Source organism: Ambystoma mexicanum, chromosome 6q (genome assembly GCF_040938575.1).
Source record: "Ambystoma mexicanum isolate Mex_15411 chromosome 6q, UKY_AmexF1_1, whole genome shotgun sequence".
NCBI classification, from domain to species: domain Eukaryota; kingdom Metazoa; phylum Chordata; class Amphibia; order Caudata; family Ambystomatidae; genus Ambystoma; species Ambystoma mexicanum.
The window spans coordinates 1288866835-1288893048 of record NC_090937.1 but is presented as its reverse complement, the minus strand read 5'-3'; the positions used below and the strand labels follow the sequence as shown (position 1 = coordinate 1288893048).

Here is a 26214-nt window from a genome sequence, read left to right as displayed (position 1 = left end):
TGCATTCTGACATAATAGCAGCCTCACCGGGAAGAAAACGCAGCCCCCACGCCTCCTTTTGCTGACCTGTGAATGGGGGATCTAGGGAGGGATCCGATTGTGCCTGTGTGTTGCAAATTCATTCTACCTTCGTCAGGATTCAAGGCAACTTGACACAACCATAAGTACTCCTTTTATCCAAAACCCTAATACGAGACCTGCTCTTCCTAGCGCTTGCAACCAGTGGCGTCGCCAGGAATCAAATTTAGGAGTGGCACAGAGGGGGCCAAAGACAAACGTAGGTGGGGCACAGACAAATGTAGAGGGAGAACATGGTCACTGCCTGTCTTTGGTAGGGGGGAACGAGGGGGGGCACAGGGTTCACAGGGGGGTCCCTGGCCCCCCATACACCCCCTAGCGACGCCACTGCTTGCAACTCCTGCTGCAAACCATATGGTAGCTCCTGATTCTAGTTCAGGTGTTATGCAGTTTTATTCATGACGCAGGACCTCTGAAAACACTTGCAAACTCTTAACTTTGTAAGTGAGCGGCAAGCAGCAGTTCTTTTTTGCATCCCTGGTTTGCATGTAGCATAGAGAGGTGGCGATGGCATGCCAATTCCGAAGCACTCCAGCCAACGTAAACGTTGCAGTCTTGCAGGGTGGAAAAAGCACTGTGCTGGAACACGCCTGGCAGAAGGAAGACTTTTGTCCTCAAATGCAAAACTTTCAAGGATCGCCAGCTTTGAGGATTCTGGATATTTCCACTTGCAAGCTTCCTGCTGGGGTGTGTCAGAGAAATGGGTGTTCAGGGAAATCTACACAAACTCTATGAACGATGCAAGGCGTATGGTTTTTTTTCGCCTTCCACAGGTAAAACCCATATATTTCCCTCACATTTATTTGGCCAACTTAGACGAGAAGAACACACTTATGGCCTGAGAAACAGAAGCGTTTTATAATGGCACAAACCCATAGGAAAACGCTGTGTGAATCAGGCCCATATTGTTTTTCTCTCACTCTCCCATTCCCTTTTTTGTTTGACAATAGAGGTCATCATTTTGCACCCAAGGCTTCATATATGGCAGTCTATAGAATCACATAGCCTTATAGACCAAGGTAGGGGTCATTATCTTGGGATAATGACCCGCCGGCAAGTTGGAGATAATGATACACCTCCCGAGGTCTAAAAGGTTATTATTATCAAGTGATAGTAGCAAATCATGTTTTGGAGTTTGGATTATTAATTTGATAATGAGACAGTAAATTGACCAACTCAGTAAACAACATTTTTCATTTAGTATTTGAATAACAAAGCTGTCTTCATGTGTTAAGGATTTCAATTGAAAATGTGGTTAAACTGGAGAGGGTTTCATAGGAGTATGCATTACGGCTTGTGTACAAGTAAATGGTTTCTGTAGAATGCTGCAGCATTTCCTCATCTTTTAGCTTTCTCTTGTGTTCAATAGAATGTCCTCTTAGAGAGGATATGTCTTGTTGAGAGAAATCTTACCTGGAAATTGCATTATTGTTTGCCTGTCTGCTTTTGGAGTCAAAATGTTCAAAATGCAGTCAATACCGATAGTTAACGACTATACTCTGAACATTCTGATTGCCTTAGAGGAGGTTAATAACGATTTCTATGTGCCAGTAGACTTTTAATAAGTTCACTGAGCTACTGCACCTTTCAGAAGCAGCAAATTCCTTATATTGCAAGCAAAGAAGGGGCACACCGGTTATTCCATTGAGCACAGTGCCAAGCACTCTAATAAAAACAAGTTAAACAAAACATTAACACTAAGTTCTATGTACAGGAAACTACTCGGCTGTGAAATGTGCTCAGAGTCTGTCAGTCTAAGCGCTTTCTAGATGGAACGACTTCTATGGATATGTTCATTTTGTTTCCCTTTCACTATTACACATAGTGAGTCTAATTAATAGTACTGTGCCATTTGTCCTGAAATCGTCATTGATTAACATTTGAAGCTGACTCACAGCCAAAGTCTAGGGTAAAATAGCCACGCCTCTGTAGTGCCAAATCTTGTCTGTGTTTGCGCTTATGGTGAGAATAACTAATTTATGTTGTTATATAGGATTTGGAGGGTGGCAATCTGATTAAATATGCCCAATCCATCCAGAAGGCCACGTCAATGCCCCCTAACTCATGATGAAATGAAGGAAACATTAAAAACGACCATTTTTAGAAAGGGCCGGAAGAAGGCGGTGAGAGGCATACTTCGCGTCAGGTCTGGGGTCGCCCTCACCCAGGTCCTTTCTCCATCGATGGACGGATCTTCTCAGACTTGGCCTGTTTGCTCTTGCAGCCCCTGGTCCCCTTTGCAATGTCGGATTGGGTGGTTGTTTATTTTTCCCACATCTGTTTCGTGCTCCCCCTTTGTGGCAGTGTTTGCTGCGGGGTGCTATCCTTCTAGCGAGCAGCTTCGTTTGCACTGTTACAAAATGCTCAAGAAATAATTGAGATTACTACAAAAGGACCAAAAACACGATTGCTTTTCATTGTATTTACTTTGCAAGTGTTTATCCGTCAGAGCTCCGTTTTTAATTAAAAGAAACAGCTTTTCATTCCGTCTGAGTGCCTAAGAATACACCCTTTTTTTCTTACTATTGTGCTGTTCCGATTTAATCTCCGGAAATTTGTGAAACTCGCACTTGGACACTGAAGGACTCCGTTAGAAGGTCAGAAGTGGAAACTAAGGTCAGGTTTGGACCTCTTCCACTAGCATCACTCTGACCCTAAGGATGGTTAAGAAGGTTCAAAGGAGTGTTGCACTGCACACTAAACGGTGTCATGGAGTATGCATAGTGCAGAAGTTATAAAGGCCTTCTAAAGTAATCAAAATAATCAATTTGATAGCTAAATAGTGTAAGTGCCAAGTGCCCACCTAGCGGTAGGCTAGGCCAGGTACACTTTCCTTCAGCTGATAACAGAAAGCAGAAAAGGAAGGGGTGGTTTGTAGAATTTTCCTTTTGGGTAAGAAGGAGTCCTAGAGATTTCATGGGAGCCTCCCTTCTATTTTCATTGAGATGATCTGTTTAATTGCCACTCGGCGTTTGTGTAATAGACAGAGGTTGCAAAGAGCTACTGCCAATGTACTACTGCTCATTAAGAAATTCTTGGCAAAGAAGAGTAGCATTGGTTTAGAAACTTTTTTTTTTTTTTTTTAATCAATGTTATCTGCACTTTCTGTGGTTCTCATCATTGGTGGCGGGTTGTATATTTCCCACAAATATGGGAAGGCGACCGAGCATAGCAAGGGAGCCTGAATGAGCTAAGGGGTGTTCTAGGGGGTTTGTCGCCCCAAGATTTTTTTGGGGAATAATCGGTTAACATTGTACATTATACAGTACACCTTCTGTTAAAAAAATGGATAAAAAGTCAGACAATCTGCAATCGGTTTTGTAAGATAACTCATTAAAAAATCTAATGGACGCAAGTCACAACTGTGCACTTATGCATTTCCCATTGCATTTTCATGATGCTTTTCAACACTATATATGCCAGTATAAAAATCATTTTCATGCTGGCTGTGCCCATACACTTCTATGCTAGCTGCCAGAATTCCCATATAAGAAAATACTCCTGTTTGCTTTGCGTACAATACCAGTAATCATACCATAACAAAGCATGTCCAAGCTGGCTCTGCCAAAGCATAAAAGTACCCCATGTAAGAACATACTCATGTTGGCTTTGCCATTAAAAATGTCATGCCACAATCAGAAAACATGTCCAAGCTGGCTGCACCAATGTAGGGCAGTCTAGAAACGTAATAAGACTTATCATTCTTGTTTTACCATAGATGCCCAGTAAACAAAAGTCATGCCACAGTGTGAAATGGCGGGACTGGCTACACCAAAATGTCAGTCTACCCATGTATTAACACGTATCATGCTTGCTTTATCAAAGATGCCAAGTGTTTGGTGCAAATGAATATGTCATCCATAGATTCTGCCCCTCCCCACATCAATACCGCAAAGGTGAGAGACGTTGCATCCTGCGACAGCCTTTCTATCCTTATCCCCCACTGGTACAGCAGGGCTTGGGGACAATGTGAACTGAAGATGACAAAAGCATCCAAATTAACATTACAGTAAAACGTCCATGCATTGGACACGAAGAATACATGCAATCCACATGAAGAACACATACAGTAGGTAATATATGCATTTAGACATTAAGAATACTAACATAGCATCCATAAGACATGAAGAATATTAACATGATCAATGTATAAGGTAATTGCAACATGAATGACACACGAATATAAATCGCCAACATGGAAACTAGAGGGTAGTGTGCAGCCATCTTCTTAAAGATAGATGGAGCCACAGCATGTCTCATAAACAGCAAAAACATCAAGGCTTCTGCGAAAAGCTCAAAAGGCTGAATCCACAAAAACACAAAACCATGCAGAGCTCAGACAGTAGCTGGCAACAAGCACCAAAGTTAGAGGAAATTAGGGTGGATTAGGATGGCGGAACGAAGGCACAAAATAACTGTTCCCAAGGTGTAAGCAGCATACCTCTAGATTAATTAAGGTTTCAGAATGACACAAACAGCTTTTGATAGCCGGATGCAGTATAACAGTAAGCCAAAAGACTCCATGAAGAATAACCCAAGAGTGTCCCCACCGGCAAGAGAAAACACAACACCTATATCAATATTAGCTAAAACCTTAATGAATAGAAGTTAATTCGATTTTATACACGGTCTCATCGCACATAACCTAGATATGGAAAACACTGCCCATCCATTAGAAGCATGGCACTTGCAACACTCCCTAAAATCACACATAGACACAAATCGCTGCACAAGGCCAAGTACAAAGGGATTGCCCGTTCTTATGCCCTGAGAATGAGGGATAGTAACTTTTAATTGGATGAAGAGCAGTCCATGGGCCTCTCTCCCCCCCCCCCACTCTACATCTGGCTCCTATCTTGATACCTGTCAAGTGTCCAAGGTTGGTTAGTAAAGAGCCAATCTATCAAAAACCTTGTTGTCACACCGCCCATGAAGTAATATGCCAACCAACTACTTGCCATAGAGCTGATTTGTATTAACTTTTAACAATATAGGGGTGGTTCCAGGTGGAGCCATCACATTTTTGCAACCCAGTGAAATGTTTATCCCCTATAGAATCTATATGTAGCTAAACCCACTACCCTACCCCATTCCCCATTGGTTTTGTGAACTGATATCGTGTTGTGACTTCATTTATGACATGTTTTTAATACTTAAGCAATTGTTTTTGATTAACATGTTGAAAGCAACAAGATTTTAATATACTTAGTTCAGTGGCAACGTGCATGTCTTGGAAGCAAAATATTGCAGAACAACACAGGTTCAAATCCCGGTCTGGTGCTTAGAGACTGGTCTCCATCATTGAGCATATTATAAAAAATGAATTACAGACAGTGGTTCTTAATCATTTTAACCATAAAAAATAAGCCTTATTTGTTTTATTAATTCTTATATTTGTTATTTAGCTTACAGAGGCAAACTTGTTCCTTTCCTGTCCATTTCAGCTTTGTCACAAATGACCAAACAGAAACACATATTATCTGTAACCTTCTTCCAGGTTATTGCTGCTTCACTTGGCAGGACAGGTGTCCACTTACTTCATCGCTCTAATCCCCTCCGTGAGCACGTGAATGTAGTAAATGTAGCACTAGTAGGGTATAGCTCTCCCTGCTAGTGCTTATTTTGGGATCCACCTATATTCGGAAGCACCTCAAAACCTTTCTCTTTGCGTCTGCTTTTTCTCCTCCTCTCCCTTGCTGATTTCCTGGCTGACACTGAAACTGCACCGGTTACCTGCCCACCCTCTGATCTCGGGCCCAGGGCCCCTCCCCCGGCAGTCGCACTACTGCACTGCCTTCCTGGCAACCCCCGCACTTGGTGACTGTTTTCTGTATCCCTACTGTCCCACCTCCAGCACTCGATACCGGACGTCTACACTTACCCTTTCACTTGCCGCCTGCTGGCCGTATTTTTACTTATTGCTTGTTTATTGTCTTATCCCATGTACTGCACTGTCCTCTCCCTTTTCCCCCCGCACTTCTCCTCCTTCCCATGCACTTGCACGATTTGAATGACACCTGGCCTAGTAGGATCGTTGTCTGTTCCTCCTCCTTTGCCTTGTCGCGCCTTGAAACACTTGTGTATAGGCGTGTTATAAATGCCCTATCATATCATATCCTATCATATTATCTATGATCAGATACATGTCTAAATGGGCAATTCAAATCATAGAAAATCATTTGAATGCTCGGAAAGCCTTTTGAGGCTATTTCCTAGACTGCTTTGTTTCCTTTCTGACTGGATTTTACTATCACGTTGGCATCATGAGTCAGAGACCAGAATTTGGCACGACAGAATGGCATCATGACAAGGCCTTGATAGCTTGCAAAATATAGTGTGTTCATGCATTTACTTTCCTTTGTCTTTTACCCAAAGAGGGTATCAAACCAGGTATTCAATGTGCAAAAATCTATGCACTTAATTGCATTAAATATTGATCTGCCAGGACTCTGTTTAAATGCCAACAGTTCTCACACAGTCTGGTTCAAAGTGGCTGGCATGGGCCACCTGGAGGTGGAGGCTCAAATTCTCCCCTGTGGTTGCATCTGAGCCCTCCCCAACACAAGAGGTGGCCAGTTGGATGTCCTTCCAGTGCTGCCTACTAAAAGACCAGTCAAAAAAGGTTGATCTTGTTTTGAATGCATGTCATTAAGTATGGATGTCTGTATTCATAGCTTGTGATGTACAAACAGTTGGAGAAGAATGATACAAGCTCTAAAGTAAGGGTGGGGGCACAATCCAAGATTTTGTAAGTGATTATGGTGAGGGACAAAGTCTTCATGGCTGGTGGTGGCTCAGAAGCTGGAAAGTTCCCTGTTGAAAGCAAGTATATTACTTGTTGTGAGATGGGTTTTCAGGTCCTGTTTAAATCTTAGGAGGGATAGACCGTGCTTGATGTGTTGAGGGATGGTGCTTTATATTCTAGGTGGGTAGCTCGAGAGGGGCCCTCTTCTGCTCCTCTTTTTTCACATTTCGATTGTAGTTTTGGTGATGTTATAGCTTCTTATGTTGCACTAGCCTCGTGAAATGGTTAGTCTTTCTTTGTGCTGGTCGATATTTTCTTTTATGCAAACGTAGATGCTGCTGTCCGGCCTGTGTTCAGTTGTGAGATCTAAAATGGGGAAAGGGGTGCTGACCTGCCAGCACCTTGGTTCATTATGAATGAGTCGCATTTTGTGCAGTTAGTATATTCAGCTCTTACTGTGACATGACCATGTTTACTAGGCATCTCTGATAAAAACAAGCATGACAAATGTTATCATGTCGCTAGATTGGAGTTTTGCTGTAGCCAGTCTAGCCATTTCGTACTGTGGCATTACATTATTTCTAGGCATCTTTGATAAAGCAAGTATACGTGTTATTACATGGCTAGACTGGCATTTTGGTGTAGCCACTCCAGCCATTACTGACTGTGGTATGACCTTTTTTTACTGGTGGTGAGGAGGCCCCAAAATCCCAAATGGGCCCACAGGTATCGAACACTGGCCAGATAAGACTCCATGACCGAGTAGACAGAATGCACTGTAAAACGCCATTTTATTCACATCCCGAGCAAAGTTTATGATATATATTTCCTCACAATATGTTGTCTATTCCTGATGTACCAAATGTGTATAATGAGCAATACACTTTACCTTTCGAAATGATTTTACAACTTCTTTATAACTCAAGTTGAAAGACTATCAGAGAACATCAAGGATTCTTGAGTAACCGATGCAGGTTGTGGCATGCCTTGGCATTTTACAGGATGCCTTCACAGATTTAGGTCTTCAGAGACTGTGCTTAACAGTGAGATCTCGAGAGGTCTTCTCTGCTCCATGAACATGCTATCTAGAGACCTTTCTTAGTAAGGGACATTCCAACAGTGTGCCTAGAACTAGATTTTCAATCATGTCTCCGCAAAAGTTATATGGAACGATGAGTTAAGCAGAGAAATTCTACTGTCTTCATTTGGATTATTTCAACATAGTTTTGGAAGTCCTAGCAGGCAGTAACAACCTTTTCCTTTTTATTATTTGTTTTACCAATCATAATTTGGCATATTGTACAACTGGGATTTCACACTTGTATCTAAACTAGTGAAGCCCTAGACTGCTAAACATTACACCAGAATAGCAGAGAGGTGTAACACAGAAGCGTTCATTGAGAAAAAGTGTGAATTTGAGTATAAAAAGTGTGTTTTAGTTAGCTAGCCAGGCAAACAATTATATTCTTTAATTATGGTTATGGTTTTAAGCCTCCAGCCTGTTCTTGCTTCGGGGGACCCTTACTCCAACACCGATAAGAAACAAAGGACAACCATGAGAAATCAAGTTTGGCTGAGGATCGACTCAGCACACCTAAGTCTGTCCTATATTCCCTTGACTACAATACCTCTGTCTTCGGATGCCCTCATAGAAGACAGACTCATACCATAGAAGGGAAGAGTCCTATTAGGAGCTATGTTTGAAACTGTGCTGAGTCCTATTGGAATCCATCTCAGGAGTCATGTTGGAATCTGTGTTGAAGTCAATGTGGGAGTCTGTAGTGCAATCCTTTTGAAGGAAACTGATATGCAAATCGGTGAAACCGAGTTTAGGGAACATGTACCAAAAGGGGGATGCTGCTAAGAGGCAAGATTCTGGAAATGTGAATATTCAAACTCTCCAGCCAGTGACAAATGGAGATGTTTGACTGCGTTCAGTCATTCTTTACCTCTAGACACCTAAGCAGAGTGTATCAAAGCACTTCTGACACTCAGAAGGGAGGTTTCTGAAGTTCATGCATGTAGCCAACAAATGAACGATCAGAGGCGATGTTATGACACTGGAAGACCAGAGGTGCCTCCGAGATCTGAGGCAGAAGCTGCAAAGCCTGATCACTGAACAATTCAACAGAGGCATGAGAGGAAGGCTGCAGCTTGACACGCTGTTGCAAAACACACTGAGGTTCCTTGAACGACAGAGCACAGAGAAGTAGGGAACCACGAGTAGGAACTCCAAGAGGGGTAAAGTGTCTTAGTACTTGGAATTCTGATGAGTTGAGAAATTGACTCATTGTTGTTGAATTTTGCAGGCGCTAAGCAGGAATGAGAAAACTGCATTCTGGAAAGTAGAGTCCCAAAGCATTTTAGTGAGTGAGAAAGAAATTACAAGTGCAAAGGAGCAATGCTGCATTATGAAACTAAAGGCCCGATTCGTGGAATAGTATGCAGAAATTCAACAATGGGCGCTTTTCCAGAACATCACTGCATGAGCCTGCGCGCAGAGGTTTTTCTGCGTTCTCTGGCACTATGCGTATTCATGGGATTGTTCACGCAAAGTAACTGTATATGCAAGTCGCAGCCGGAACGCCCCCGACATGGCCCAAAGCAAATAAAAAACAGCCAGAAACAGCCACCTTTGTGTGCTCCCTGGGTGCGGATATATGCACCCTCAGAACATGCCTGGGGTCCCCCGCAAGCAGGCCTGCATCTCAGGGACCCTCTGTGGGGTCCCCCATAACAGTTACTAACATCCCGACAACATTAGTACAATTGATCATAATTGGGTAAAACTCTGAAAATTTGCTTGCAAACCCCAGTAAACCATTCCTGCACCCTGCTACATTGCATAAGGGCACCCCTAAGTTAGATCGGAACCCCGGCTGCGTGCACGCGCCCCTAAATCTGACACCCAATCTGAAATCTGACCTCTGCACAGTGATTTCTATACGCGGATAGTATGAGGGCTTTGTGTGGCCATTTCCCTGCCAGGAGGTTGCACAGTCCGATCTGTGAATTCGTATTGTTCCGCTCAATAGTGTGCGTGCAATGTTCTTCCCCATTTTCGGTGTTCCACCCTCTGCACAAGCTATGTGGTGTCACAAGCAAGGCACTCGGCTGCTCGCAAGGGCGCGCTGGGCCGATTTCCACGCAAGTCCAAGGTCTCCCCCTGCATTTCTTTTTTTTAAAGAGTACAAAAAAGTCAAAACAATTGAATGAAAAAACTCTTTTTTTAATTCAACATTTCCACATAGATCCCCCTGGAAGAGTTAGCAACTCTATGCATTCCTTAAGTCCTTCCGCGTCATCCAGCAGTGGTCCATTTCACATGCAGGGATAATTCACTTATTTAGAGATGTAAGGCTCTAGTAAACCCTTCATACACATTTTCTGCACCCTTTATCCCTGCTTAGAACATCTTCTAGAGTGAGCAGATTCCTCGGGATTGGCCTGTGCCTGAAGGATTTCAACAGCTCCCCCTTAACCTGGGCACTCCTCCATTTGTCTCAGTCCCTGCTTACATGTGTGAAATTATTTCACTAAAGATACCAAATTTGACCCGTCCTCTCCTCCAGTGACCGGTGCATTCCCCAGCACAGTGCATCTTAAGCTATTCTGAAATACTTTTTCATTAGTCTTACTGCTCCTGTGCTGAGCATTAACACCTAGTATGATGCTGATTAGGAATAACTTGACTGTATTGTTTAAAGTCCCATGCTGCATATGTAGTAAGGTCTTGACATGCTTTCTTAATGACCATTTTACCCATGGTGACTGTTGAAACCTAATTCATTATATGGTGCATGTTATCAGAACCAAGTGTGCTTGATCACTGGCCTCGTTTCTCCCCTGTTGGGTGTTTGAACCCAGTGCATTGCATGTAATAAAGGTCTGATATTATTGCTTATTGGCAGTGATGTGCATGTAATAGGGGACTGCCAGTTTCTTATTGCTAGTTGACCATACTTTTATCTTAGTGAGAATTTACACCCAGGTCATTGTGTGTAATAAGTGCCAGAAATGTGTGGGCATTGGTCAAACCTTTCCTTAGGGAGAGTGCATGCTCTTCACTTGCATGGTATCACATAGTTGCCAACGTGTTCCATTCCATTCTACAGCTGCTTATCCAGTCCTATTTTTCTGATTGAATGATGGGACTTGTAGTCAGAGTTTTATAATGGGGAAAGCAGAAGTACAGGTCCCGTAATGCAAAGTGAAAATACAGACCTGGATAAGGACCTACAGATTGGAATGAAACATGTTGGCAACTATGGGATCTGATTCAGAGTTCCAAACATGTCTGAGAATTGGCCAGGTCTTTCCCTTGGTAAAATCCAGTTCAGTGCATGCTTGTCCATTGGCTCCACTGCCCACATGGAGGGTGTTAATGCTTAGTGCTGTGCTTTTAAAAGTGTACCACAACAATAGTTGTGATTTCACACACAGAAAAAGCAAATGCTACATTACTCTCTGTTTCCTCTGCATGCAGTCAGCTAACAAGGTGAAGAGTGATAAGGGTTCCAACTTAAATTACTGATGTTTGTTTAGGTGAGTTTCGCGGCGAGTGGGAGGGTGGGTGGAAAGGCTAAAGGCCTGTTTTACAAAAGCACTTTTCAATTGGAAAACCCCATTGGAAAAAGCTTTGTAAATCAGGCTTTAAGCATGTCTTCTTTTTTCTTTTTTGGTTAAACATCTCAACTTGCAACACCTGTATCAAAATCAAACTGAGCAGTCCATGTCCATATTGCATACGCCATGGAGATGATAAGAACATGAACAAGGGCAGAAATTGATAAAAGAAACATTGATTTAAAAAACCTACTAGAAGGGTCTATTTTATGGGGACAAATGTTTGCGTTTTGGAAGTTAGTCACTAGGATGAACTGACCTACGCGAATGCTAATGTCACAACCTCAATCTAGGGGGCCTAGACATTGTGGTAATTGGAATAGACCGCGTGTCGGATGATGGTGCTCCCTGGGCTGGTTATTGCAGCTGAAACATGGACCGAAGGGACAGTAACCCTGTAATGGCATCTGTCCACACTATCATGTTACAGTTCTTTGTGGACAAAAATCACCAATATCAATATCAGACTTCCTCCAAAGGCACAACCTTTGCTTTATGCACTGACATTGCATTTGGAACGTGCAAGATCAATATTCCAGGCTGCATATCAGGAAATGCAAGACTGCGTCCTAATAGATTGACCCTGATATTGTGTCATAGATGTAGACGAATGTCGTTGTTGCACAAGATCGCGTTGGAAAGCACTATGGCTGTTGGTTTCGCTGATCATCATTTTGCAAAATCTTAGAATTGCACCTTTTGGTTAAAAGGTATATTCTGCATGTTACAGTTTGGCATAGTCTATCCAATCTAACATGTCCAAATATTGTCCGAGATATTCAGTGAAAGAGAGAGAATATTTTGACAATGTTCTCCAATGTTAACCATTACACCGTGTGTGCTGGAAAATGCAAACACACATTTTGGCCGTGATTTACTAAAGGTTTTCCAATGGGATTGAACCATTGTAAAACATGTTTGTAAATCAGGCCCATTGTCTTTCCCTGATTTTTGGGAAAAGATTCCTATTTTTGATCCCCAATTCTTCTCCAGTCAGATTACTCTGGAGCTAATTTTAGTAATTGACATATTTATTAAGGAGTTATTACTCTGCACTAATTGAGTTTCTTGCTCCATAAAAGCCATATTCCCGATAGTGTGAGTTTCTTAGAGACATGCCTGCGTGCAGCTCAGGAAGAAAGCATCATTGCGACACAGGTGGCCACTTGATTGGACAAAGCTGCCCTGCTAAAGCATTGCTGGGCTATTGCTTGCTTGTCTCATGCATTAGGGGCATCCTTTGCATTGGGGTGTATTGCTGAAGGAGGCCTTTGCCCCATTTATCTATATACAGTACTTACTTGAAAAAACAATCATGGAATCGTCTCTCTATATATGCTTAATTTAGTGGACACGATGTTCTTTTTGTATACAACCGTCTTTAAGTTTACACAGGAATGTCGCTACCATTAAATTGGGTGGTAATAACTTTTATTATAGTGCCTTAAAGCAGGAGGAATCCGGCATGAAGCACTATATGAGATCACAAATCATTTCTGCTAAAATGCATGAAACATTGGATTTGTAACTTCAATGTTCTTTTACTTTTTATTTTAACAGGCGATTGAACAGAAATAACATCCAGGTCCTGCCGGAACTGCTTTTCTTGGGGACTCCGAAGCTGTATCGACTGTGAGTACACCCGATCAATTTATTGATGTGTTCTTGGGTTTTCCTGCGAGCGGCACGCTGATGACTGATTATGTCTAGACATAGGGTTCTAGGCCCTTACAGAGCTGTATTTGTGCCCCTCCCCCCTATGTGCCTCTCAGGTTTTCTACATTTAATGAATGTATCATCCATGGAATGATCCTAGTTGCTATTAGTTTTTGGGGTCAGGTGAAGCCCGGAAGGTGAAGCCATTGGTTGAAGTGTCACAATGCGTCAGATAGCTGGTTGCATGAGGACCGGTTGGGTCTCGTGACGTGAATGCAGCTCACCCCCAAGTGTTGGGATAGTATACCATGTTATGTTTTTCCCAGACTCACAGCAGTAGCACTCCTTATCGTGTTTACGGCCCCAAAGATGGTCTCTTTTCAGAGGGTATATATGTTAGGTATTGACAGTGTGCCACCGTTGTTCTATGTAGTGCACAGCTGCCATTGGTGTTATTTCATAGTACTGCATGTATGAAGATGACCTCATCAGTGCAAACCCATGTTACATTCATAGTGATATGCGATAATTCTGTGGTTTCCTTTTCAAATTATGATTGTCCCTGATTGCATCATTGAACACTTGGCGAACATCATTTGTCTCGCCATGCAACCCCCGCACCCCTGGAATGAAGAGCAACTAGGCATTTACTAATCCTGCCAGTATGCAATCCGACATTCTGTCCTTTGCGTTCCTACTCATGTGCACACTTTGCTACATGGCTTCAATGGTGTTGGTGGCATGTCCACAGGATTGCAGTCTCATTGCCGTTGAATGTTGTCTGTGGCATCGCACCTGTGTCCCACGAGTTACCACTCCAGTATTAAGTTGCTTACAGAGAGTACAGTAGATGTTTTGATTGCCTTTCTGTGCACAATCATTCTGGCGTGAACATTTCCCATTCTAACAGGTTGTTGCTCATTTTATTTACAAGTGTAAATTGCCCAGAGGAGACTGCCTCCGCTTGCGCTTGTGTGCAAACGGGTCCCGTGCGGGCACTTTTTGTCATGTGCACTGCAGAATCCGGAAGAGGAGTGTACGCCTCTCTCTTGGGCTCTGTCGTGAAAAATGAGAAGACTCCACCGGCCATGTGTGCATGGAAGGAAGCGTTTCCAATGATTTCCCTCTGTAATCTGCCTGCTTTTTTGTTCATTTGACGTCAGCATGAACATCCCACGCTGGTGTGAAGCCAAGTTGTTTTTGAAGGAAGAGGGTAAAATGGAGGCGGAAATGTAACTCCTGTCCCGGCTCTGTCCTCTGCCTTTAAAAACTATGAAAATGACCCAGAGCTTGAAAGCAGGCATTACAACAGGCCTAGCACCTTGACGCCTACCTCATGCACCTTCATTCAAAATGAGCCCCTTTGGAGCTAGGTGGCTGCTGAAGATATATGGGCACATTTACGGTGGTCTTTTGCACAAACATGAAGTAGATCATGTGATGCAGTGCCATGTTACATTCCAGCTGCATGCTTCAGTTCTTATCTTTCACAACCATGCATGTTACGTTCTCAGCAACCCGTGGCTGTTATTGCATTGCATTGTATGTTTATTTATATAGCGCCTATACACAGGCAAGTGTTTCAAAGCGCTCATTGCAGATATTTCCCGTTCTGCTGGTACTTGTAGCTGCTCAACTTCTTTTCGCATTTCTCTTTCTGAAGATCCTGAACATGTTTCTGTTTTGCTTCCTTTTCATCCTGTTATCTGGTTGCGAGAATCATTGACATTTAATTTGCAGTTGGAATCCAATCCTATTGGAACCGTTCTAGGCAGGTCTTTGATTCTGGAACCAGCAGACAGCTCTGAAACGAACCCCTGTTTTGTCGTGTTCATGTTGAATGCTGTTCATGATGTGTAACCGTACTAGTTTTGCTCTCAATCTGCACCAGTTGCTACGTTCCTCACATTGTTTTAGGGAGGACTTTAGCACCATGATCTGCCTCTAGGAGCTCGTGCTCCACCCTACTCCATCAATTGGCGTGTTCCTTCTACCGGAGGATAGCTTTACTGTGAAACACTCCTCCCCCTTCACAATGTTGATTTCACATACCTGTTGTGGCCAATCCATATCTAAACCGCCCTGGCCTCTCTCTTCGCTTGATTGATTTCAACATGAGTCCGACATCCATTTTTCCGTCATGGCCGCCCTAGCCACGTTATGTTTTCTTCTGCAGCAAGCCTCTATATGTCTACCTTGCGTTTCTGCATATATACACTTAGTAGTCATCAGGTTACTTTATCTTTATGCATATGATTTCTTCATATCAATTACATGTTTCTCTTGTTACTTCAGTTACATATTTATTCTTTAAGTATTTGCGTATTGTTTCAGTACGTCTCAGTATCTTTCCTTCATGAAGTTGCTCTGCCCTCATCAGATTTTACTTCCAGCTCTGTGATGTCCAATGGTGTGTGACGAAATCCTTCCTTCCTTTTAGTGTGAGAGTACAATCGTCTGTCATACACTCAATGTGGTACTGGGATAATACCTGGTGTCCCACGTAGGGCTCTTCTCCTGCTATTCCAGTATGATGGAGGAGAGGGTGCGGGAGCCAGGGATGACGTGTCCACCTGCTCCTCTACATTCTGCTGGCCTGTTAATTATAAAATATATGTGCCTAAGTGTTCTGGGTCCATGCCAGGTTCTGTTTCACTGTCAGTATTGTAGAGTCTTGAGAAAACATGTATCTAGTCTGTCGTTTATGGTAAATATGGCAGGAGTTCATTCTTAGTTGCCGTTGGGAAAGTTAATGTCAGACATTGAGTGAGCGTGCAACGTCTGCCTCTTGCCCTGGTGTCATAAAGATATATCGATTTTTAAAACATTTTTTTTTACTGATTATTAGGCATTGTTTCATAAACAATTCGGATTATTGGGATGTATAAGATCTGCCTGCGAAAGTTTTGTACGCGGGCAGACTGCCCGCAGTAAAACTGTTAGTGCCCCCGTTTTGACCGTTTATTGAAAACGGGGTCCCGAGCAATTTTTGTCCCCTGCCTCCATGGTTAAGGAAGCGTGAGACAACCGTGTAACCCCCGAGGCCGCAGATACTTGAACATGAGGAATGGGGACAACCCGGCAACCCCCGCTCCTCATCTTCAAGTACTAAGGTCAAAAAGTAAAATGGTCAAAAGTAAGACCTATAATTAGGTCAAAATTACCCAATGACCAAATGTAAACAGTCAGATTGGGTCATTCCGATTATTGTGTACCTAAAGCTGAGGTTTTCCAATATGTGTCTGATCATGTAACAGTGGGTTTCAATGAAATGTTCTCTCAAAATCACCAAAGAAACTACAATATCTTTAGGTAAATCCCATTTATTAAGTTCGTTTCAATTCACAGTATGACATTTTGGAGCAGAAGATATTTTTTGCAGAGCTATGATTTTAAAAAGTCAATCTTTTGTGGCTGCACTTGCTGTTAATTACCCACATGTCTATATTGGGTATAAAGGTCACTAGTCTTGGGGGAATTTTTTGGGATAGACACTCCAGTGCTTTTGGCTAACCTGACAGATTGTGGATTTGGTGCAGGTTGTTTGGTGTCTTCAAACAGTTCCATAGATTCTCCTTCACACACACACACACACAAACACACACACACACACACAAGCTGATGTTAGCATGTTGACTTGTTACGCCCTTCATAAGACTACACCCATTGTACTAGAATGCCATCCTCAAAGACCGGAGCAAATAGAAGCATACCAGATCAATCTCAGTGACTGGTCACCCCCAATGCCAAATGACCCCCAGCAAGCAATCTCACAAGCATACCCGCCAGCCAAAGGCATACGTCTTATTACATCCTACAACACAGATGATCATCGTAGATCGGGAGCCAAACTCACCTTGAACAATAACCACAGGAAGAACTGTTCTAACCATCCTACCGGCTGAATCTCTTCTATTAAGTGCCAAGGGCAAGGTATCTCGTCCTTGGGATTACCTCCCTGTTGCCAAGGACAAGATACATCGTCCTTGGCACTTAAGGGGTTAATGAAACAGAAAACGTTAGAAGGCATTGAATGGCAAAATACCAAAATCGCCAAAAAAGCCTTGGCACTGGGGGGGGGGGGAGCATGGCAGTTAAATGGTTAAGTGGTGTTTGCTTTGTCAATAGTTCAAGAAAGATAACATAGGCTTGTGAAACTTGCTACAGCATTGTTAACGTTAAGCGTATAGCACATGGGCAGGTGCAATAAAAATGTGACTCTTCTTTGTGGCAAATATTACATATGCTAATCTTATCCAACTTATTGACAGGATGTTTTCCCTTGTTTTCTACCGGTGTAGTAACATGATGATCTCAGACACCATTTGTATGCGAGTGAATTGGTGATGCTTGCTGTTGATACAGCCATTATGAACTGATGTCTGTCAAACTACTGATGAATTGCTGTATCCCAGGTTCTGTACCGCCTAACCAACGGATGTATCTGTTCCAATGCATTAAAGGTCTAACACCCTGGGGGCCTAATTCCCAAAACCCTTTTCCAATAGGGGTTTGCCATTATAAAACACTTCCGTGAATCAGGCCCTGGGTCTAACTGCACTCCAAGCCTCCATAGGGTTAATCTGCCATTGTATGGACTATTTCGTTCAAGGTCCAAGATTGTATGACTCGATAGTCCACTTGATTCATATGGCTGTGCAGCTCCCTTCCTTGCACTCTCTATCCCACCTCTCTTATTGCCATCTCTGGCTTTTTGCTCTTTCTCTCTCTCTGTATCTCTCTGTCTCTTTTATTCTCTTGTGCTCCCACTTTGTCTTCTCTCCTCTTTCTTTTCTCTCCATCTCTGTCTATCCTCTGTTCTTTCTTTTCTGTTACACTCTCTTTCTCGCTCTCTTTCTCTATTTTATTCTGTCATGCTTTCACTTTCTCTTCTCTCCTCTTTCTTTTCTCTCCATCTGTCTCCCTCTTTTCTCTCTCTTGCTTTATCTCTTTCTTGCTCTTTCTCTCTTTTATTCTCCAATGCTCACACTTTCTCTTCTCTCTTTCTTTTCGCTCCATCTCTCTGTCTCCTCTTTTTCCTCTTCTCACTCGCTATCATTCTCACTCTTTCTCTTTTAGTCGCCCATGCTCACATTCTCATCTCTCCTTTCTTTTCCTCCATCCCTCTCATCTCTCTTCTCTTTTCTCTTTTCTTTCTCTTCTCTTTTTCTTTCTCACTCTGTCCCTCTTTTATTCTCTTATGATCTGATGTTCTCTTCTCTCCTTTTTCTTTTCTCTCCATCTGTCTCCCTCTCCTCTCTTTCTCTTCTCTCATTCCTTCTCTCTCTTTCTCGCTCTTTTATCCTCGCATGCTCTCATGTTCTCTCATTTTACCTCTTTTCTCTCCGTCTCTCCCTGTCTCTCCTCTCTTCATCTCTGTCTCTTTCATTCTCTCGTGCTCCCACTTTCTCTTCTCTCCTCTTTCTTTTCTCTCCATCTCTGTGTCTCCCTCTCCTCTCTTACTCTTCTCTCGCTTGCCTGCTCTCTCTTTCTCGCTCTTTTATCCTCGCATGCTCTCATGTTCTCTCATTTTACCTCTTTTCTCTTCGTCTCTCCCTGTCTCTCCTCTCTTCATCTGTCTCTTTCATTCTCTCGTGCTCCCACTTTCTCTTCTCTCCTCTTTCTTTTCTCTCCATCTCTCTGTCTCCCTCTCCTCTCCTCTCTTTCTCTTCTCTCTCTTTCTCTTCTCTCGCTTGCCTTCTCTCTCTTTCTCGCTCTTTTATCCTTGCATGCTCTCATGTTCTCTCATTTTACCTCTTTTCTCTTCGTCTCTCCTCTCTTCATCTGTCTCTCTTTCATTCTCTCGTGCTCCACTTTCTCTTCTCTCCTCTTTCTTTTCTCCATCTCTCTGTCTCCCTCTCCTCTCTTACTCTTCTCTCGCTTGCCTTCTCTCTCTTTCTCGCTCTTTTATCCTCGCATGCTCTCATGTTCTCTCATTTTACCTCTTTTCTCTTCGTCTCTCCCTGTCTCTCCTCTCTTCATCAGTCTCTTTCATTCTCTCGTGCTCCCACTTTCTCTTCTCTCCTCTTTCTTTTCTCTCCATCTGTCTCCCTCTCCTCTCTTTCTCTTCTCTCGCTTGCCTTCTCTCTCTTTCTCGCTCTTTTATCCTTGCATGCTCTCATGTTCTCTCTCTTCTCACCTCTTGTCCATTCTCTCCCTCTCTCCCTGTCACTCCTCTCTTGTCTCTCTCTCTCTCTCTCTCTCTCTCTCTCTATTTTGCTCGTCCTCTGCAGGGCCAGCTGTGTTCGAGAAGAGGTGCAGAACGGAGGCCGGGAGTTGGCGGGGGTTTATGCGGCAAACATGGTTAGTTAGGTTTGAATTTATGGCCTGAGTATTGGGTTTTCCAGCAGGCCTTCGTGTTCCATTTCATAATGGCCTGCGCTGGATGAGAAGCTCGCACATTAAAGCAAATGGTGCATGTTGCGGGGAGCCGGGCTGGACGGATCTGCAGTATTGCATTTCTTTTGCCCCCAGGTCACTGCTGGTCGCAGCATGAAAGTGAAGAGCGCAGGCTCTTCGAAGCGGTGGAACTAGTATTTCCCAACAGCACTAGCGCCTGCCCCCACTCCGAGCTCTGGCTGTGGGGCCGGTAACGAAAGGCGGCCCCAACGCGTCCAGTCCCCCCTTTGCTTAATCGCTGCTATTGTGGATATACTCATTTTTATAAAGTTTTATTTTAAGAAGGGTGCATTTTTTTTCTTTTCTTGCCAGCATGGAAGAAGGCTCTCTGGAGAGATCTGTGATGCAAGAAGTCCTTTTTTTTTCAAATGTGAAATGACTTGAGAAGTGTTCAGGACATGAGGCCAGCCTGCAGCTGCGAGGGCTCAGGGCCCTTCGTCAATCGATACATTCCGTGCCATTGGGTAGTAAGAGCTAGTATTACAGTGCCTAGAAGTCGGAATGACCAAGCATGAACTGCTATATTAAACGTAATATTATGATTAGCGCTGGCCCTCTTCAATTCGATTATACGTTTTACCGATATGGCCACGTTCTGTCAATTCAATAAAGAAAAGGAACTGAGTAAGAATGCGTGACCAGGAACATATTGCAGGGAACTCTCCTGCCATACACTTATAATCACAAAACGTTCTTCAGGGTCAAAATGAATGGGTCCTTGCAATCCTCATTTCTTGAAAGTGTCTTTAATTCACCAAACTCAGACCAGGGAGATTCGGATTGATTGGCAGCTGGATTCACTGCAGGGGGGCAGACAGCACCTGGGAGGGCCCTTGCTTTCTGATTGGCATGATGTGTAAGCACAACGTGCCGATGTGGGGCTGAAGTGCATCAGGCACCTGACTTCATACCTAAGGGCCAAACTCTGATTCACGGAACTGTAGCAAAGTGTATTTTTACCGTGCAAAGTACGAGCATAGTGTCAGTGTATATTCATTTTGGCAGAACAAAATTACTTTGCCCCGAGTTTGCATGGAAAAATACACTTTGCACAGTTGCATGAATCGGGGTTTGTGTTGGCAGTGCAAAGTCACTTTTCAGCAGTGCAAAGTCACTTTGAACAGGGCAAATATTCCATGAATCGGGCCCAAAGAGCCTATTCTGGTTTAACTATTCTGCACACGGTTTTTCTTGTGTGTTAAAACTTTGTGGCCAGCATTAGATTTCATCCATGGTTTGTATTTTTATTTTTTTATTTTAAGAAATACTTGCCATTCATTAGAAATAAGGAGCGGGGTTGCCTTCCCAGTTTCTTATAAGGATAATGTTTTATTGTATACACCAAAGAGGAGAACAGTACAAGCCCAGTTTATAACGTGAAACTACATTCAAGAAAAACCTTTTTTGTAGCAAAAATTGAAAAGGCAAATTATCATGAACATAGAGTATAAAAGGCATGTCTTTTTTACTGAGAGAATCTTTTGTTTTTGCAAAGTACTACCTTAGGCTCTGGGAAATAGTACAAGAGGACATAGTGAGGGAAATGGTAGTGGCATGGCCTTAAGTCAGGCAGTGATTAAGAACATGAAAAGCACGCCTGGCCAGACCTTTCCCGGTGAGCCAAACGGCTCTCCGGTGGGCGCCAAAGACCGGCCGGCGCTGCCCCCGGGCAGAACTCACAGTAGGGATGCTGGCCAAGAAGGGCTGCTTGCTGGCTCCAGAATAGCATTCCAGGTACATTGCCTGTGCACTCGTTGGCACCACACCAGGCCTGTTTTCTTTTCTCAGCACTGTGAGCATACTCTTGATGTATTACCAAGAAGCAAACCTTGATGGTGTTTGCATGTCAGTGCGACTTTCACACACAGTATGGTGCACTAAATGTGTGCTTGCATTGTGCGTAGCTTGTGTAATAGATTTGTGCAGGTGTTGTCTTTATTTACTAATTCCACAAACAGAAAAGCTCTCCCTGGTTATCCGCCAATGCCACAGTTCGAAGTGCACACAAAGAAGTAGTGGAACTATGTTCCCTGCTGGCCTGCTCCCCACAGACCCCATACAAACCCCCAAATATACACACTAGCCGTTTAAGGGAACTTTCAGTGCATTGCACTGAAGAGCTCATTTCAACTTCTCCCTACACTTTTATTTTAAAACTAAGCCATTCCGGAAGGTTTTGCATAGTAACAGTAAAACATTTTCTTAAAAGTAGAAGAGGACCGCTCCCACCCGCTTCGGCCACTGGTCAACACCCACCTCTGCACTGCTGCGGTGGCTGAAATGCAGTTTGCGCAATTCCCTCTTCTATACTTTGCGCGCTCCTCAGATCGTAATGATCCCTTCTGGGTAGCGCAAAAGTATAATGTTGTGCTAAATTGCATTCCATAATTCTGCTCCACTGGTGTGAAAATGGGGAAGGCAATTGTGCAAGTGGCGGTGGTAAATTGTGCCGCTTGGCATAATCCAGTTGCATGCATTATTGTTCTGTGTGCTGAATACAGTGGCACGACGACAACACATAAAAAAAGCAACCAAATGTAAATGAGAGGTGGAAAACGTCAGCCCAATAAATGTACTCCCATCACGTGCAATATCTCCGTTTGCCATTTAGCACAAGTGGAGCAAAGTGACGCAGGCATGCTATTTAACGCACCTGTGTTCTTTGGCTTCCCCCGGATCCCAGCCTTTCTTTTCTCTCCTGTCGTTGGGTGCTTTTTTCTAAAAGGTCCCATCTGGGGGTTCGAGCATTGCAGGGAAACAACAAAGCAGATGTTTTTCGTACTCCTTTATACGCCAGTGCCTTTTGCTTACAGGCTGTCAAATCGAGACATTCTACTAAAAACTAACAGCTGTGAGCAACAAACAGTTCCTTTGTGTCAAAAAAACAGCCAAGTGTGGCTAGTCGAACCTCAGACTACACCTCGTGCAGTCGGTGGTCCTTGCTGAACCACGTTGAACCGGTGAGAACATTCTGGCAAACATAGCGAAACCTGTGACCGCACGATTCTGTACATAAATAGTCAGCCTCTGTTATTCCCGCATCCTCATTTCTTATCACTTTCTCTATTTAGACCCTGCTCAAACATCGGCATCCAATGATATGGTCGAACATATTCCTACACATGAATTCAGGCCCAAACTGGCAAAGTCCCCTTAAGTGCTAAGGCCTTGTATGTTCGTCCTAAATTCCCATAAGGAACTCCTGTAGGCACCGTCACTCCTGCAGTCAATAAGGACCTCTGGGATGCTTCCTTTGAATAGTTTCATTCGGCACCTGCGACTGTGAAAAAGTACTTTATAGGATGAGGTGTATGTCCAGGGTGTGGCTAGGTCTGTAAAGATCAGGGGCTAAGCTAATGTCGGGACTGGCAGGACTCGGGGCTAGCCAGCCTTGTGGTTGTAGTCCCTGAACTTCTATCCGGAGCTACAACCGAAAGACCCGGGGCTATAGCCCCTTCAGCCCCCCGCCCCCCAACAATGCCTCTGGATATGCCTGTGAATGTCATGCAACTCACAGGCTTCGATCGCAGGCACACTGCAACATGGCGTGTTGGTGATCTGCGCAGCAGGCCCCCAGCCTGACCCGCCACCGGCACCACAGTCGCCCTATGACCCCTTTTTATGTAATTGAGAGGCAAAGTGAGCAAACCTGCTTTCTTGCTCCAGCCTAAAAGCTGAATGACTGAGAAGGGACATGCTGGATAGGAATTATGATTAGCCACACTTGGCGGCCATTGCTGCCTGCTCCGGTTTCCCCCCTCTGCTCCCCGCCCCACCTCACCGGTCAGACAGCTTCTGCCGAAATAGTAGTATGGCTGCAGCTGTGTTTGTGGGCGCAGGAGACTAGTTTAAATAGCATTACCCTTCATCCAGTCCATTAACAGAGCCCTGTAAAATAATACCAACTCTGCCCAAACTACAGGACAGTGTAATAAAATTACAAGCACTTGGTGACAGATGGGATGTTTAAGTGGCGGAGAAGTAATCGGCTGGGGGGTCAGAACAGACAGGGCAACGGTTTCAGTAAAGCTTACAAAACAAGTGTGCATTTTACTTATTTGGCCTGATGGTGTGGATATATGATATGATATGATAGGTTATTTATAACACGCTTCATACCCAGGGGTTTCTAAGCACGGACCCGGGGATCGAACCTGTGTAGCATGGACCCGGGGATTGAACCTGTGTTGCTCCGTGTCATCTTGCTTCCAAGGCGAGCACGTTGCCGCTGAGCTATCCTACCAAGACGAAAGGTACAGTGAAAGGTACGAAAATAAAGAGGTCTTCCATTGTACTCTGTACTTTGTTCTTCACTGAACAAATCATTTTACGATTTCTATTTGAAACATAAGGGCCCATCTTACATACTTCACTGATTCAAAAGAAAAAAAAGGTTTATGAATAACACTGTTTCCCCCCTAACGTATCGACATATTTGAAGTAAATCAGTAGTATGTCTGGAGTAAAGTCTGTTGCTCATGGTACATGTTTTCTGAATGGTCCCCTTTTTCTTACCTTGAATTGAATATCTTTGGAGTACCCAGTTATACTTGCTTTCCATGCGTCTATTGCTTTCTTTCTGTACAGCCCCTAATCTCGCAGCTTCCCGGTGCTCGAATGGCTCGATTAACTCGAAACCCACCTTCAGGCAATGCCCCACATGTCCTGTAGAGCTCTCTCCTATGCGTGGATGGGCACACTATCAACACGCCCATCGGTGGTGAGGCCCTCTCGTTGAGCGCCTTCAGAAATGGGTTTCTCAGTTCAATACATGTAGTCCCATAGACTCTTCTCAATTCCTTTATAATGAAGGACCACTGTATTATAATAACTAGGGTTTTGAAATTTCCCCGGGGAGGGTTAACATACATGTGTAGCATAGACTTAATGGGGACAAGTAAACCTCATGATTAATTTATAGGAGAGCCGTGGTTATTTAATACAGAAGACCTCGTATGTAAAATAGTAAGGCAATTGGGTTGAGTGTGCACTGTGTTCGCTCTTTTTCTGTTACTCAAATACTACATGTAGACAACATTGAAACCGCATGCTTGCCCACACTTTATGCCACCTTGCGTCATGCTAGCCTTCCAATCCCGGATTGTTTGCATAGTTCACATCTACGCTCCAGTCACATATTACAGTCTGCTGGGGCCGCAGTCTTTGCGTACAATGACCTACATGAGGATTCGCGCCGACTCACGCAAGCGCCAGCCTTCGTGCCGCGCCCGGCCATGAGCCCCCATCGTGGCCGAGTGAATGCTCATTGGAGGCAAATTGGATTTGACACATAAATTTGACTTGTTAGTGCACAGTTCATCGATCAGCATGTTCGGATTTGCTCTGTTGCGGGTTCCGTGCCGAGTGTGGCTGAAGGCTCTTGAGATCTCTGCACGGCGCAATTGTTCCCGGAACGCAAGGGACTATTTGCAGGCCCTGCTGTGCTGAGGTGTCCGGTGAATTTCAAGATGGATAGGGAGCAAGCGACAGTGCAGGTGGACAAACTGACGCACATCTAAAATAAGCTCCACCCTATGGTGGCCATTTGGCGCGTTCATGGGGCTGTGGCTTGCATTCGTGGAATGTGGCTTTTGCTAGCCAAGGACGGCCCTCGAATCGGCCATTTCACTGTTCCATCACTGGGGACACGACCTGAACAGCACACTTGTTCTTTTGCTTCGGTGTAATTTAGCTATGGATTTTTACCTCATGAGCCCAGAGGAAAACGCAGAAACACTGGCATAGAACACCCGCCCCCTCCCCGTGCCAGAGCCGCACTGTTATGACACTTCCTTCGCTGTATGCCACTGTAGTGAAAATCCCAGCGGGCGACGTCACAGGAAATCGAGTGCTCCTGCATTCATTCCTGACATCTTTGATTAAAAGGGAGGGCGCTTGATGAGCCCGCCTGCGTAGTTGCCTGCTTCATTTTACTCCTGGCCCGTTTGGCCCCTGACACAATGAATCCAGCTCTGGTTGGGCAGGGATTGGAGGTTACAGTTGCTATGGTGATTGTTGTCTGGTCAGATCTACATCGTTGCTCATCCGCCGAGTTGCCATGATAGCTACGGCTGGCTGCCGTGTCTGAGAGGGCGTGTTCTTCACACAAAGAGTAGGTGAAAGTTCTTGAAAGGGCTCTCATATCCCGTAGTATAATTACTGAACGAGGGCCGACACAGGACATTCCGCTCCCCGAAGCACACGGGAGGAGCATTACACAGTGGGGGGGGGGGGAACCTAAACACCCGGCGCACAAATTGACATAATCAGAAAGCTACTTCTGTATGGGTGAATTCTGGCATTAGCGTGTCCTTTAATTATGTAAAAAATACTACTGTGTATACCTTTTCTTTGCTCATAGACTTAGTGTTATAAGTTGAATTATAAGAAATAGATAAGTGTGTGGTTTTCATATAGCGTGGGCTTGCACAGTCGAATAGCTTCAAGGAGCTATTAAGGACAGGCGATGGTGCTAGGGAACTCCATATACAATCGCATAAACCACAAAGGCGCTCCTTTTCGGTGTTACCGAATGGGGGATCGGATTGTAGTTTACTGTTAGAGATGTTGAATTACGATCCGTGCGATTGTCCTGTATTTTCATGCACGCTTGGTGGCAGAGTGTAAAGACCGCTTCCTACGGCCCCATCCGCTCCGTGCATGAAATGCGCCTGCATTTCTGCCCATGCGTGTGAAGATATGTTCCACAT

General features: G+C 44.0%; 1 protein-coding gene across 10 annotated transcripts in view; it reads left to right on the top strand.

Moving 5' to 3' along the window:
• Positions 1–26214, top strand: part of SLIT2 (slit guidance ligand 2) — a 715126-nt gene that overhangs the window by 32266 nt on the left and 656646 nt on the right. For all 10 annotated transcript variants that reach the window (XM_069631891.1, XM_069631899.1, XM_069631897.1 and 7 more), the window contains exon 4: positions 13010–13081. In XM_069631891.1, the coding sequence (XP_069487992.1) occupies positions 13010–13081 (72 nt within the window). The remainder of the gene's footprint in view (positions 1–13009; positions 13082–26214) is intronic.